Source organism: Rhinichthys klamathensis, unplaced genomic scaffold, assembly GCF_029890125.1.
Source record: "Rhinichthys klamathensis goyatoka isolate OS25496 unplaced genomic scaffold, OSU_Roscu_1.1 h1tg000060l_1, whole genome shotgun sequence".
Taxonomy (NCBI): domain Eukaryota; kingdom Metazoa; phylum Chordata; class Actinopteri; order Cypriniformes; family Leuciscidae; genus Rhinichthys; species Rhinichthys klamathensis.
Genome location: NW_026606605.1, coordinates 3,217,898 through 3,230,553, shown reverse-complemented (window position 1 = coordinate 3,230,553; position 12,656 = coordinate 3,217,898). Strand labels below are relative to the sequence as shown.

Sequence of the window (12,656 nt, the reverse complement as noted above, 5' to 3'; positions counted from 1 at the left end):
TCCATAATGGCCCATACTTGTGTATAGATTTTGCAGTGTTACTAATAGACAACAAAACAATAATGCACTAAACAATATAATATGCAACATAAAACAAAATAAATGTACATATCTGCTAAAATAATTTATATTATTTACAAATTATTTACCATCAATTTTCATTCACACAACAATTCTATTTATAACCCTTATAGTACATTTTCACTGTATAGTGAAAATATTAACTAATAAACAATTTTACTGTAGCATTTTTGCACTGCAAGAGATCTCAGCTTATCAATCCGCAGTGCAATAGCTTTATTTTTAACAACCGTGATTTAACACGTTAAAGAAATCCAATGCTACAAGATAAGTAATGCAGTTATTGATAAGGTGAATTTACTGTATGCATAATTAAGAAGAGATAATCTGTTGCCTCACTAAGTTTCCAAGATGCATCCAATAACCTTTCTGCGTCCCAGCTCTTTCCCCCGCGGTGATCCCGTTTTGACACCGAGACAAAAACAAAAAAGCAGAATGAATGGTGAAGGAGCGAGCAGGCAGGGAGAAAGCAAGAGGAGGCGGTTAGTCTTTGTAGTCGGTGAGGAATGCGGAAACGCTCCTGCTCTGTGTCAAACTGCTCTGAAGGGGGTCAAGGCACATTCAGCCAGCGTGGGAAAGCGAGGAGGAGACCGAGCACACACACGCACACGCTGCATATTCCTGCATAGATAGATGGGAAAAACATAAAGGGGGAAGGAGGACGGTCGCAGCAGATCGATGAAAATCAGTAACTTTTTGATCCACTCTGCTTTTTTAAGGGACTGATAGGACGATCTTTCACTTGATCCGCTGTTGCAGTGGTGTGTGTGGTACTGCTGGGAGATGGGGCTTAGCGCGTGCACCCGTCTACCTGTGTGGCCCGTTGCGAGTACACCACTGCACGAGCTGTGATGCGTGTGGAGGAGACGCTGGGAAAGTTACTGAAGTTTATGAATGACGCGACTCTCCGGGCGGAATATAGGCTAACAAACGGGGTAACTATGCTGGACAAACTCTCATTCACTTGTTGCTTCTATTATTTGTACGTTCATTGCGCTTTTGTAGGCTACATCTGGGGATTTTGCATGCTAGATAGTTTATTAGAGCGTGGTGGAAGCAAAAGTAGGCGCTTTAGTTCCAGCGTTTATTGATATGCACAGCTAAACAATGCAATCAGTAGACAACCACGTGCTCAAGGCTGTGCGGCACAAAGAAGAGCAATACTTGTCATTAGAAAACTCAATTCGTTTATATTTTATTGGCAATGTGCGCACGTGCTAGAGTCAATCGCTTACTGTACGGAAACGAGTTGTATTAAGCATGTGTTGACGCGAAGGTTCACGAGTAATTATGTGTTAGTGACGTGAAGACGTGAAGTTATTAAAAAATAATTTTAAATGCAAATCACGAATTGAATAGTTTTTTTTTTCCTTTGAACGTTTTTAACTTTTGAATTTAACGCTGTGGTGATATTATTTTGATTTAAATATATTATTTATATATATGTGATTTATATTTTTAAATTCATTTTTAAATATATCGGTGGGGCTTAACGTCAGGGTGGTGTATCTTCTGGGGAAAAGTCCTATGAAAAGACAAAAAAATTACTTTTCTTAAGTATTTTTTATTATTTATTTGACATTTGACATTTGCTTTTAGAAGTATAGGCTTATTCATATTTTATAATTAGATGTAATTAGTAGCCTATTTTTAAAAAAAACTGTCTGTCAATGTGGTCTAACCAGCATGCAGGAAGCCATTTTGTTGTCATGTGACATGAAAAACTATAAAACAAGAAATAATGTTATGGCGAAATCTTCTGTAGACCCGCATAACTGTGACAAGGTCATTCATTTTTAATAATATATTTTTTATAATAAAAAAAATATAATATTTCCCTTAATGAAAAATCATGGTTTGTTCAAGTCAAATTGAGTAACATAAATAACTTTTCCATATTCTTGACAAAAAATAGGCCTATTGGTGAAAAAGAACACTTGAAAAATAGAACTCTTTGAAATCAATTAAGTTGTATACAATCACAAAACATATAGGCTATTCAAGCTGCAAAGTATATGTTTTTGTTTGATGGTTACACCACTTGACATGTCATTAGCTTATGATGCTTTTTAGGCTAGCCTATAAAAAGTATGAGATAGGCTACAAAGGTTGAAATTCTTAGAGTTTTACACATGTGCTTTAACTAGACCTTTTCTCATACACTAGATAGAAGTTTTCTCCTTTATATCATCCGGAACATCATCATTTACCCACATTCTTTATGACTCCAGATGTTGATAGCTAGTATTAACTGAACTTTCCTTGATATTATAGGCCATAAAAGCGGCTAAGCTAGCTTTGTGTATGTTGTATTTATGGTTTAAGATCCATATATATCTGTTATCTTAAGTGAAGAGATAAGATTTGATTTAACTCAGATCACATTGGTGTTTACCTCTGCCTCCTTTTGTGCTCGCGCTCTACAGGCAGTGCACGTGCCAGCGCCGCTCTCCAAATAATGCCTTTGTGAAATATCCGCGCGCTCGTCACATTTCGGGATTCCCCGCAGTACCTCGCCGTGTGAGAAAAAAATGGACAAAGAGAGCTCAACCCCACAATATGAGCCGGTGGCTGAGATCGGCGAAGGTGCATACGGAAAGGTGTACAAAGCACGGGATTTGAAGAACGGAGGCCGCTTTGTAGCCCTGAAAAGAGTTCGGGTGCAGACCGAGGAAGAGGGAATGCCGCTGTCAACTATCCGCGAGGTGGCAGTGCTGAGGCAACTGGAGTCCTTTGAGCATCCCAATGTGGTCAGGTAAGAACAGGGGGTGCAGGGGGGGTCCTGGTTTGTTTTGTTTACAGATGATAACTTCACATACTTCCTCTTGTTATATGTGTTTCCTGCTAGGGTGTAGGTTTGTTTGAAAGTTGGACATATTGTAAGGAGACAATACTGATATGGGTCATTGACAAATTAAGCTTCAAAAAAGTTTTTTTTTTTTTTTTTTAAGTATTTTCAAAACACATGTAATGCATTTTTTTTATAACATTTCGAAATGTTTGAAATAAAATTTTGACTGTTCATGTCAGGCGGTGCAACCGAATAGTTGTATGTAGGCTACTGTAGTTGTACCACCTGACATGGAAAGTGTACCAACCTACCCATACTTTAAATTATCCGTTTTTACCAGTGTTTGAGAGAGATTTAATAAACCTTTTCACTCTGCCACAAGGATCGGTTTTTAAAACAAACCAGTGATTGAAGAACTGAGGACAGAGGACATTGATCGGATCCAGAATGTTGTTGTTAAGAAAAGCTTGGTGTTATAATGAAAATAACGTTATTCCTCATATCAGAAGTTTCATTTCCTGCACCTTTTTCTACGCCCACAATATTAAATATGATTGCAGACTTATGTTTCCTGATATCAGAGGCTATTTCACTCGAAATCCTGTCCCTACCAGTTATTGAATATGTTTAGATAGCTTACATTAAATTCGCCATGAAATCAACATTGACCATTCTTATTTTTAATGGAATATTGCAGTATTTATTATAAATGATTTATATGTACAGTACACATCATTGTTTCTTTAAAATTCCTGTACCCTCGTAATCTTTCATCAAAAAAACGTCCCTTCCCACCTGCATTCTCTTCTCTTCTCTTATGACGTGTTCATCGGCGCAAGGGCGGGACAACCTGTCACTCACATGACATCACAGCAATAGAACGTAATCAGGGTAGCGCCAGATTGAAGTTTTGACAGGAGTGAAAATGAGGGGTATAAGTCCAGTGCGTTCAGTTGATTGTACTTTTGATTAACAGCATACATTTTTCAGCTGATGAAATGTCTTTCCGAAAAATAAATAAATAAATTCAGACGACAAAAACTCCATAAAACAGCTTTGAAAGTTGTGACTTGTGAAAATTACGTGATCAAGTTTATCCCCCATAGCCTCGTTTTCATCCGAGTTAAATTCAATATGGTGTCTAACCAAACCACAATGATCCAATCAATCCCCAATGGACAAAATCAAGTCCCGTCCAACATTTTTTCTTGTTCAAGAAGTCATTTCCCTCAGATATTCATCACAGTATAGGGAAGAAAGACTATCGCAACTTCCGTTTCATGTCGACTTTAAGTACTGTTGGTCATGTCAGCGGGAGATCCGGTAATAGGCAAGATAGGGCGGCAGCTGTCACACGTTCCTATCCATAAAGCGCTTTGCTGAAACGATCTCTAGTGTGTAGGCATTTCACACCCATTATTTCCTGTCACATCATTTTGCCCTCATCGACCCTTTGTTCAAGGGAGATCCCCTAAGAACTTCAAGAAAATCAAGACACTTCTTTTTTTCAATCGAACTGCATAAATTTGCTGTATTCAACTCCATCAGCTTACTTTGCTGTGGAACAATATGCACACTGGGTTTTTTTCAGGTACTGAAATAGCTCAAGTGTGGGGAACTTGTAATTCAATTCGGAATCGTAATGGATTGATATATTGGCCAATTTGAGATTGCTGGGATTGGATGATAGTCATGCTAACTCAAGCGAGCCAATCAAGAGCAATGAGTAGTTTTCCGATTTTTTTATAACATTTTGAGAAAATATGATAATGTTACTTTAATCTAAGCATTTCTACAAATCTTTTTAAATATTATCAGCATTGGCCCCTGATGTAACCAAATGTCACTCACTAGCCATGATGATGAAATGAGTGATCTTTCCAAAGTATAAACATATTCAAAATGCTAAGCATCTCTGCAAAAGATCATCTAGTCAACCAAAACATTTAGGATGAGGATGTCTTCAAGGAACAGCTATGCGGGTCCCATTGTTCTGATAATTAGATTGTCAAATGCAAATGGTACCATTGACGCATGCACCTCTCTGACAATTCACCTTTCCTGGTCAACTGAAACGATACCCATTGTTGACCTTTATGTGCAGATGTGAAACCATTGATGCGCAAATATCTGTGAGCAGTCGGCCATCTTTCTCGACAGCGAATAGATGCATTTTAATTCCTCATTGTCTGCGTCTGGCATCAAGGTCGTCTTGTATTGTTTTGGTAATGTGTGTTGATTTTTTTTTAGCTTGGTAGCTTATAAATGTCAAAATGGGTAGGTGGAAAAACACCGGAGTTCTTGCAGCTAATGGATTGATGGCTCGGTTTGAAGGGCTTATCTACTTCATTCAATTGATGACAAAACTCACGTCATTGGCTGGCCTAACTCAAGGCCTTAACCTTGCCATTGAGCACTGTGCACTTCGTTCTTTTGACTAGACCAGACAAGGTCTGGATTGCAAATGCACATTTTGGTGCAGATGGATCTTTTTCATATTGTTTGTTTCCCCCCTTTGCATTACTGACAGCAGCGTTTGAGCTGCATGAACTTGTCAAAAACCTGATGATCATGTTCCCCAGCATGATTTGAAATTATCTAATTCAATGGAAGAACATGATTAGTATCATAAATGTTTTATTTGATTAGTGACCTAGATAAAGTACAGAATCTGAAGCATTTTTCATCCACTTACAACTGTTCTTTCATTGGGGTTCCAGACTTTTGGACCCTAATGTATTTTTGAGTACATAAAGCCAATGCAGGATCTATAGAACAGGTATTTTTGTTGAGTGTAAAGTGGGGAAGAGAATGCAAGAAACTAGCTTTAAAGGATGTAGGGACTCCTATAGGGCCGTGTGTTTGGGAACTGTGAAAGTGCAGGCAAATTCTCAATGCTTATAATGAGAATATTATTCATGCCATATGTTTTGTTGGTTAAGAGGCTTCATTGTGGAGGCACAATCTGGATTCCAGCAGAAGCGTTTCCTGGAGAAAAGTTGAGTTTATGATGTCATGGGATCGGGTAACTTACCATGAAAGAATCTTTTCGTAGATTAAGGATATTTGACTTTGTCTTGCACTAAAAGTCAGGGGTAATTCATTATCTTTGCAAGTGATGTCAGGCAATTAGAGAACCTCTCCCCTTCTGTCAAATATATTATCTTATGATAAAGCATGCATCCTTGTCGTCATTTTTGGGTTTTGGCCCTCTTGCATTGTCTTGCCAATGTCAGCTTGAGGGCCGTGTCAGGTTGTCTTTTTATTTTTTAGAAGGTTTCAGCTCTGTTAAACTCTTCATTAAAGTTCATATTGTCAAATTTGCATAAAATTTACATATGTATAATAGGTAAATTGATACTTGAAATACTTGTCACTCAAACAGCTTTTAATGAAAGTGTTCTTGATTATGCCCTTCCCTCATCTAGGTTGTTTGACGTATGCACAGTTTCCAGGACTGACCGGGAAACCAAACTAACTTTGGTCTTTGAACACGTGGACCAAGATTTAACCACATATTTGGAGAAAGCACCTGATCCAGGGGTGCCACCTGAAACCATAAAGGTACATTCACACCAGCAGATTCATCGCAACTCTTACGATCAGGCAAAGAAACTGTAACCTGATGCTTTTAGCCTAGCACTGTAATGGTTAAGTTCAACATGAAATCCAAATGAACCCTGTTTGAATTGTTTTAACCCTGTCATATTGTTTTATATTATTTAAATGAAAATGTAATAATTAGCTCTGCCTCAAAAATGACTTTCCTTTTCTGCCGATGTCACAAATCCCTCTTTTCTTAACTCCCCTCAACCACATTCTAGTATGTCAACTATGATGGATAAAAATAATGTCCTCTTACATTTTATTATACAGTTTTACTCTTAAATAAGTCTGATTGTGGAAGTAAAACGGGTTGCAAATAATATTTCACATAAGCTGTTTCTCCATCCAGCTAAATTGTTGCGCATTTTGGATTATCACATTAAAAAACGCTGGATGGAAAGGCCAACATGCACATGATTTCTAAAAATGTGCATAAAAAACATGCATTTTTTCTATAAGACATGGGCATACACTAGGATTTAACAAATAAATCCATCGATGTGGCAGAAAAAACTGGTCTGATTGTTATGATCACTGGATGTGATTGTTGGGATCACTGGATGTGTCTCGCATGGTTGCATTCCCAAACACCAGGCATCCGAACGCAAGATAACACAACTTTGTTTATTGCGTTTTGTCTGCACGCTCTGAGACGCGAGTCATTTATGATGGAGGAAAAAAGAGCCACAGTGGCTTTCCCGATTGCAGCAACTTCCATTTTTATTTCAGATATTTTGCGTCAACTCCTTAGGAAGTGACGGTTTTGTTCTCTTAAACACATGGGATGAAAATGCTGCTTTATTCGCAAATGTTTTATGCAATATTCCAATTTGCGCAAAAGTAAATTCACAACTTTGGAGGGAAACGTATAACTATTATTGACCTTGAAGGGATAGTTCATCCAAAATGGAAAATTCTGTCATTAATCACTCACCCTCATGTCGTTCCAAACCCGTAAGACTTTGGTTCATCTTCAGAACACAAATGAAGATATTTTTGATGAAATCTGAGAGATTTCTGTCCCTCCATTGACAGCTATTCAACTACGTCAAGCAAACATGTTTGAGCTTCCGTTTATCAGATCTGATGTGTGAATTGATAAATGTTTATATGAATAAAAGCCTAAATTAGATCTGTTCATCATATAAAGCGATCGAGTCTCTTCAGAAAATTTTGGACTAAACCACTCAATTCATATGGATTAGTTTTACAATCTCTTTATGAACTTTTTAAAGCGTCACCGTGGTAGTTGCGTAGCCGTCAATGGAGGGACAGAAAGCTCTCAGATTTCATCAAAAAGATCTTCCTTTGTGTTCCGAAGATGAACGAAAGTCTTACGGTTTTGGAACGACATGATGAAAGTAATTAACGAATTTTTATTTTTGGGTGAACTATCCCTTTAAGCTGTAAATAAAAACAATGAGCTGCAAAGTGAGGGCAACTTGAATTTAACAGCTGCATCAATTAACTTGTTACATGTAGCCGATTTTACTTCCAATCTCTGTATCTTTTTCAAGCAGCTGTTTTATAAAAAAAAAAATGTTTTTACTTTGAGGCCTGTGAGCAAAAATGAGTGTTTTGGCCTTCTAAGTCAGCAGATGAAGGATGGAGCTCCCTCAGATCACAGAGTCTTGTCCTTTTGATGGGCAGTCCATGTGGTGGATGGGCTTCTAATTAAAGGGCTGGGTGCCTGTGTGCCTCTATTTTCATTCAGCTCTGGCTTTCACCAAAGATCGGCCAGAGGAATGTTGCTTCGGTGTATGTGTGCATGCAAAGGGTTTGTGTTCGTGTGTAGTGGCCTCCCTCTCAGCCTTTCACTAGTATAAACCGGTGGACTTAAGTCATTCATGCAAGATATCATTTTCCTTAGTCAAGAAATAATCCTGCTGTGTGTCAGTGTCCTCTTACGTTCATCCGGAAAGGTTTGAGCAGAAACGTTGGATTTTTTTATTTTTTTTGTCCTGAGCATCTACTCTCCTGTAATCTATTTAGACTTTTTCCCACGTGCTAGTCTTACAAATCCATTCATCATATTTCACTACCTCTCCCTCTAGGACATCTTACATTGAGTGCTGGAACGAACCGTATCTCTCTCTTTGTCATTCGTGCCAAATTGAAATAGAAACAGAAGCTAGGAAACATTTCAAAAGTTCAAAAGTGACACCTAAGGGGTTTCCTTTGCAAGGTTTGTGTATCGGTAAGGAGGGATCATGTTATCGAGGGGGACTTTTGAACATAACGCAGACTAGGTTTGAGTCTCTGGTTTGCATGTTAGAGGTAAATGTGCAGTTTATTTGCATCTTCCCCATGTGTCTGCTCAAACGGTCAGAAAAAGACTCCATGAGGGTGGTATGAAGGCCCGACGTCCACAGGTGGGGGTTGTGCTCACAGCCCAACACCGTGCAGGACGTTTGGCATTTGCCAGAGAACACCAAGATTGGCAAATTAGCCACTGGCGCCCTGTGCTCTTCACAGATGAAAGCAGGTTCACTCTAAGCACGTGACAGACGTGTCAGAGTCTTGAGACGCCGTGGAGAACGTTCTGCTGCCTGCTTTCATCAGTGAAGAGCACTGCAGCTTTTCAGCAATTTGCCAATCTTGGTGTTCTCTGGCAAATGCCAAACGTCCTGCACGGTGTTGGGCTGTAAGCACAACCCCCACCTGTGGATGTCGGGCCTTCATACCACCCTCATGGAGTCTGTTTCTGACCGTTTGAGCAGACACATGCACATTTGTGGCCTGCTGGAGGTCATTTTCCAGGGCTCTGCAGTGCTCCTCCTTGCACAAAGGCTGAGGTAGCGGGGCACAAAGGCCCTGCTGCTGGGTTGTTGCCCTCCTACTGCCTCCACGTCTCCTGATGTACTGGCCTGTCTCCTGGTAGCGCCTCCATGCTCTGGACACTACGCTGACAGACACAGCAAACCTTCTTGCCACAGCTCGCATTGATGTGCCATCCTGGATGAGCTGCACTACCTGAGCAACTTGTGTGGGTTGTAGACTCCGTCTCATGCTACTACTAGAGTGAAAGCACCGCCAGCATACAAAAGTGACCAAAACATCAGCCAGAAAGCATAGGAACTGAGAAGTGGTCTGTGGTCACCACCTGTAGAACCACTCCTTTATTGGGGGTGTCTTGCTAATTGCCTATAATTTCGACCTGTTGTCTATTCCATTTGCACAACAGCATGTGAAATTGATTGTCAATCAGTGTTGCTTCCTAAGTGGACAGTTTGATTTCACAGAAGTGTGATTGACTTGGAGTTACATTGTGTTGTTTGAGTGTTCCCTTTATTTTTTTGAGCAGTGTATATACATTATTTATAGCTTTTTTTAAATTGAGTTTTGGTTGAAAAACGGTTATAATTTGAATTTTTTTATCATAACTTCATTATATATAGAACCATTCAAAAGTTTGGGGTCAGTAAGATTTTTTTAATATGAAAATTAATACTCTTATTCAGCAAGGATGCTTTAAATGGATCAGCAGAGACAGTAATGAATTTTACATTGTTACAAATAACTCCCATTTCTAATAAATTCTGTTCTTTTGAAATTTCCATTCTTCAAATAATCCAAAAAAGTATCATCTCCACAAAAGAAATATTAGGTTCACAACATTCACAATCATAAGAAACGTTTATTGAGCAGCAAATCAGCATATTAGAATGATTTCTGATCATGTGACACTGAAGACTGGAGGAATGATGCAGAAAGGTCAGCTTTGACATCACTGGAATAAAGTCCATTATAAAATATATTAAAATAGAAAAGTTAATTATTTAGCAATTTTACAGTTTTTACTGTTATATTTTTTTTATCAAATAAATGCAGCCTCTGTTAACATTATAGACCATGAGACGGGACCCCAAATTTGGGCAACCGGTACCATTTTGAGGGATTAAATTTCTTTTTGATTTTCATGAAGGTACACATCTCTAGTGTTGGAAAATGTGTGATAGCATCCGATCCATGGTAGCTTTCATTAGAAATCAACACTTATATCATCCTACCTCAAATTAAGGTGTTCAGTGACTACAAGAGAGAAAAATGTATCCTTTTATAATTTTAAAAATTTATTTAAAATTTTTATTTTATTATGAAAATTGATTTTTTTTTATAAAATTATAAAATTTTATAATTTTTTATAATAAAATGTTAAAAATTGTAAATAAATTTAAAATTTTATAAAAAAATTATAACATTTTATAAAAAATTAAATAAAATTTTATACAATTTACAATTTTATATTTATAATATTTTTTATAAAATTTAATATTTTTTTTTATAAAATTTAAAATTTATTTAAAGATAAATTCATTTATCCTTTTTCTTGACATATGTTTGAAAATCGTCCTCCGTAACCAAAAACTACCTTGAATCTAATGCTATCACACATTTGTCAAATACAGGGTCATATACCTACACAAAAATCACCATGCGGTTTAATCCCTCAAAATGGTACCAATCAACCCTCTGTCTCACGGCCTATTAGTCTTCTATTAATTATTTAAATTATGTAAAACATTTATATAAAAAATGAAAAATTTCTTCTCTCATTAAATTTAAAGGACTTTAACAGATATGATGATAGTTTTTTTTTAAATATAAATAAGTGACCATTTATAGTTAATTTATGCAATACACCTTCCAGAGTCAGAATATTTTAACCTAAGAGCTCGTGAATATGCATTAGTGAGATTTCATTTTGTCAGGCCACACAGACATCAGATTACCGACATCAGTTGCAGACTGTGCGGCCCTCCCAAAGATGCCCGGCAACCTTATTCACCACCCTCCTCGGGACACCAGATTGCAGAGGTCCCAGCCTCCACCCCATTCCAGCCCCCAAACTGCCCACTCCTGCCCCATTTCAGACCCACCGCATGCTAATTGATGAGAGAGGCCCCGGGAATCAAATGAGCTGGAAGGAGATCAAGCGGCTGGCCCTGCGTTGGGGAGTGCGGCTAGGCTCTCCGGCCCCGCGCCTTCCCGAAGCCTGTCTCTGGCCCATAAAGGAGAGCCTAATGAAGCATGGGGAAGGAATTACACTAACGCTAACTGGCAGATGTCCTGCATTGTGCCGGGGTACAATAAACAATATGGCTGCCTCTCATGAATTAGCATGAGAAAGGGGGGTGCCTTCTGGAAGCTCTGTTTTGACTGCTGGTTTCGGGGAGTTTTTTCCCCCCAATCTTTCCTCCTCTCCTTTATTTTCCTCCCTTTTTCCGAGAAGAGGTACTTTAGGACAGGTGCTATCAAATCTTTCCTTTGTTTCGATTCTGAATGCCTCTCAACAAAGCCTGGTTATTTCAAGGTCGGTAGTGTTGGTTTTTAATTTATGGCACTAATTTTTTGATTGTAAATTACAGCGCCTCTGTTGTGTGAATAGCATGTTACAACAAAGAACCGTGTCCAAAGAAGCATTCAGATTCCACCTGTCAGGTTACTCCTTTTGAGATTATAATGACATTGTTTGACAGGTAAATCAAGCTTGATTTTCCACTTAACTAAAGTGCTTTCCAGAGTATCTCTAAAGCAGATCTCACTTAAAATAACAATAACACAATAATAATAATAATAATAACCTTAATAATTGAGGAACCTGCACCCGCAGAATTCTCCAGAATTCAAACGGCCTTCATTTGCAAGTAAAGCACATGTTCATACATTATGGCTAACTATACTTCTGAATTATTACTAGCGTTCAAAAGCTTTGAGTCAAAAATGTTGTCTTATGATCACCAAGACTGCATTTATTTGATAAAAAATACAGTAATATTATGAAAAGATACTACAATTTTAAATAACTGCTGTCTATTTTAATATATTTTCAAATGTAATTTATGTCTTCAGTGTCACATGATTCTTCAGAAATAATTCTAATATGCTGAGTTGCTGCTCAAGAAACATTTATTATTATCATTGTTGAAAACATTGTGCTGCTTAACATTTTTGTGGAAAACGGGATTTTTTGGTGGGGATTTTTCTTTGATGTATGATCTTTTTGTGTTTGGTCTTTCCTCCTCTCCTTTATTTTCCTCCCTTTTTCCGAGAAGAGGTACTTTAGGACAGGTGCTATCAAATCTTTCCTTTGTTTTGATTCTGAATGCCTCTCAACAAAGCCTGGTTATTTCAAGGTTGGTAGTGTTGGTAGTTTATTTGAGAGAGAAATCTTTTG

General features: G+C 38.0%; 1 protein-coding gene across 1 annotated transcript in view; it reads left to right on the top strand.

The window, feature by feature from the left end:
• Positions 1 to 561: 561 nt before the first annotated feature.
• Positions 562 to 12,656, top strand: part of cdk6 (cyclin dependent kinase 6) — a 43,246-nt gene continuing 31,151 nt past the window's right edge. The window contains exons 1-3 of the mRNA XM_056249699.1: positions 562 to 1,016; positions 2,508 to 2,836; positions 6,301 to 6,436. Coding sequence (XP_056105674.1) covers positions 2,613 to 2,836; positions 6,301 to 6,436 — 360 coding nt within the window. The 5' untranslated portion in view covers positions 562 to 1,016; positions 2,508 to 2,612. The remainder of the gene's footprint in view (positions 1,017 to 2,507; positions 2,837 to 6,300; positions 6,437 to 12,656) is intronic.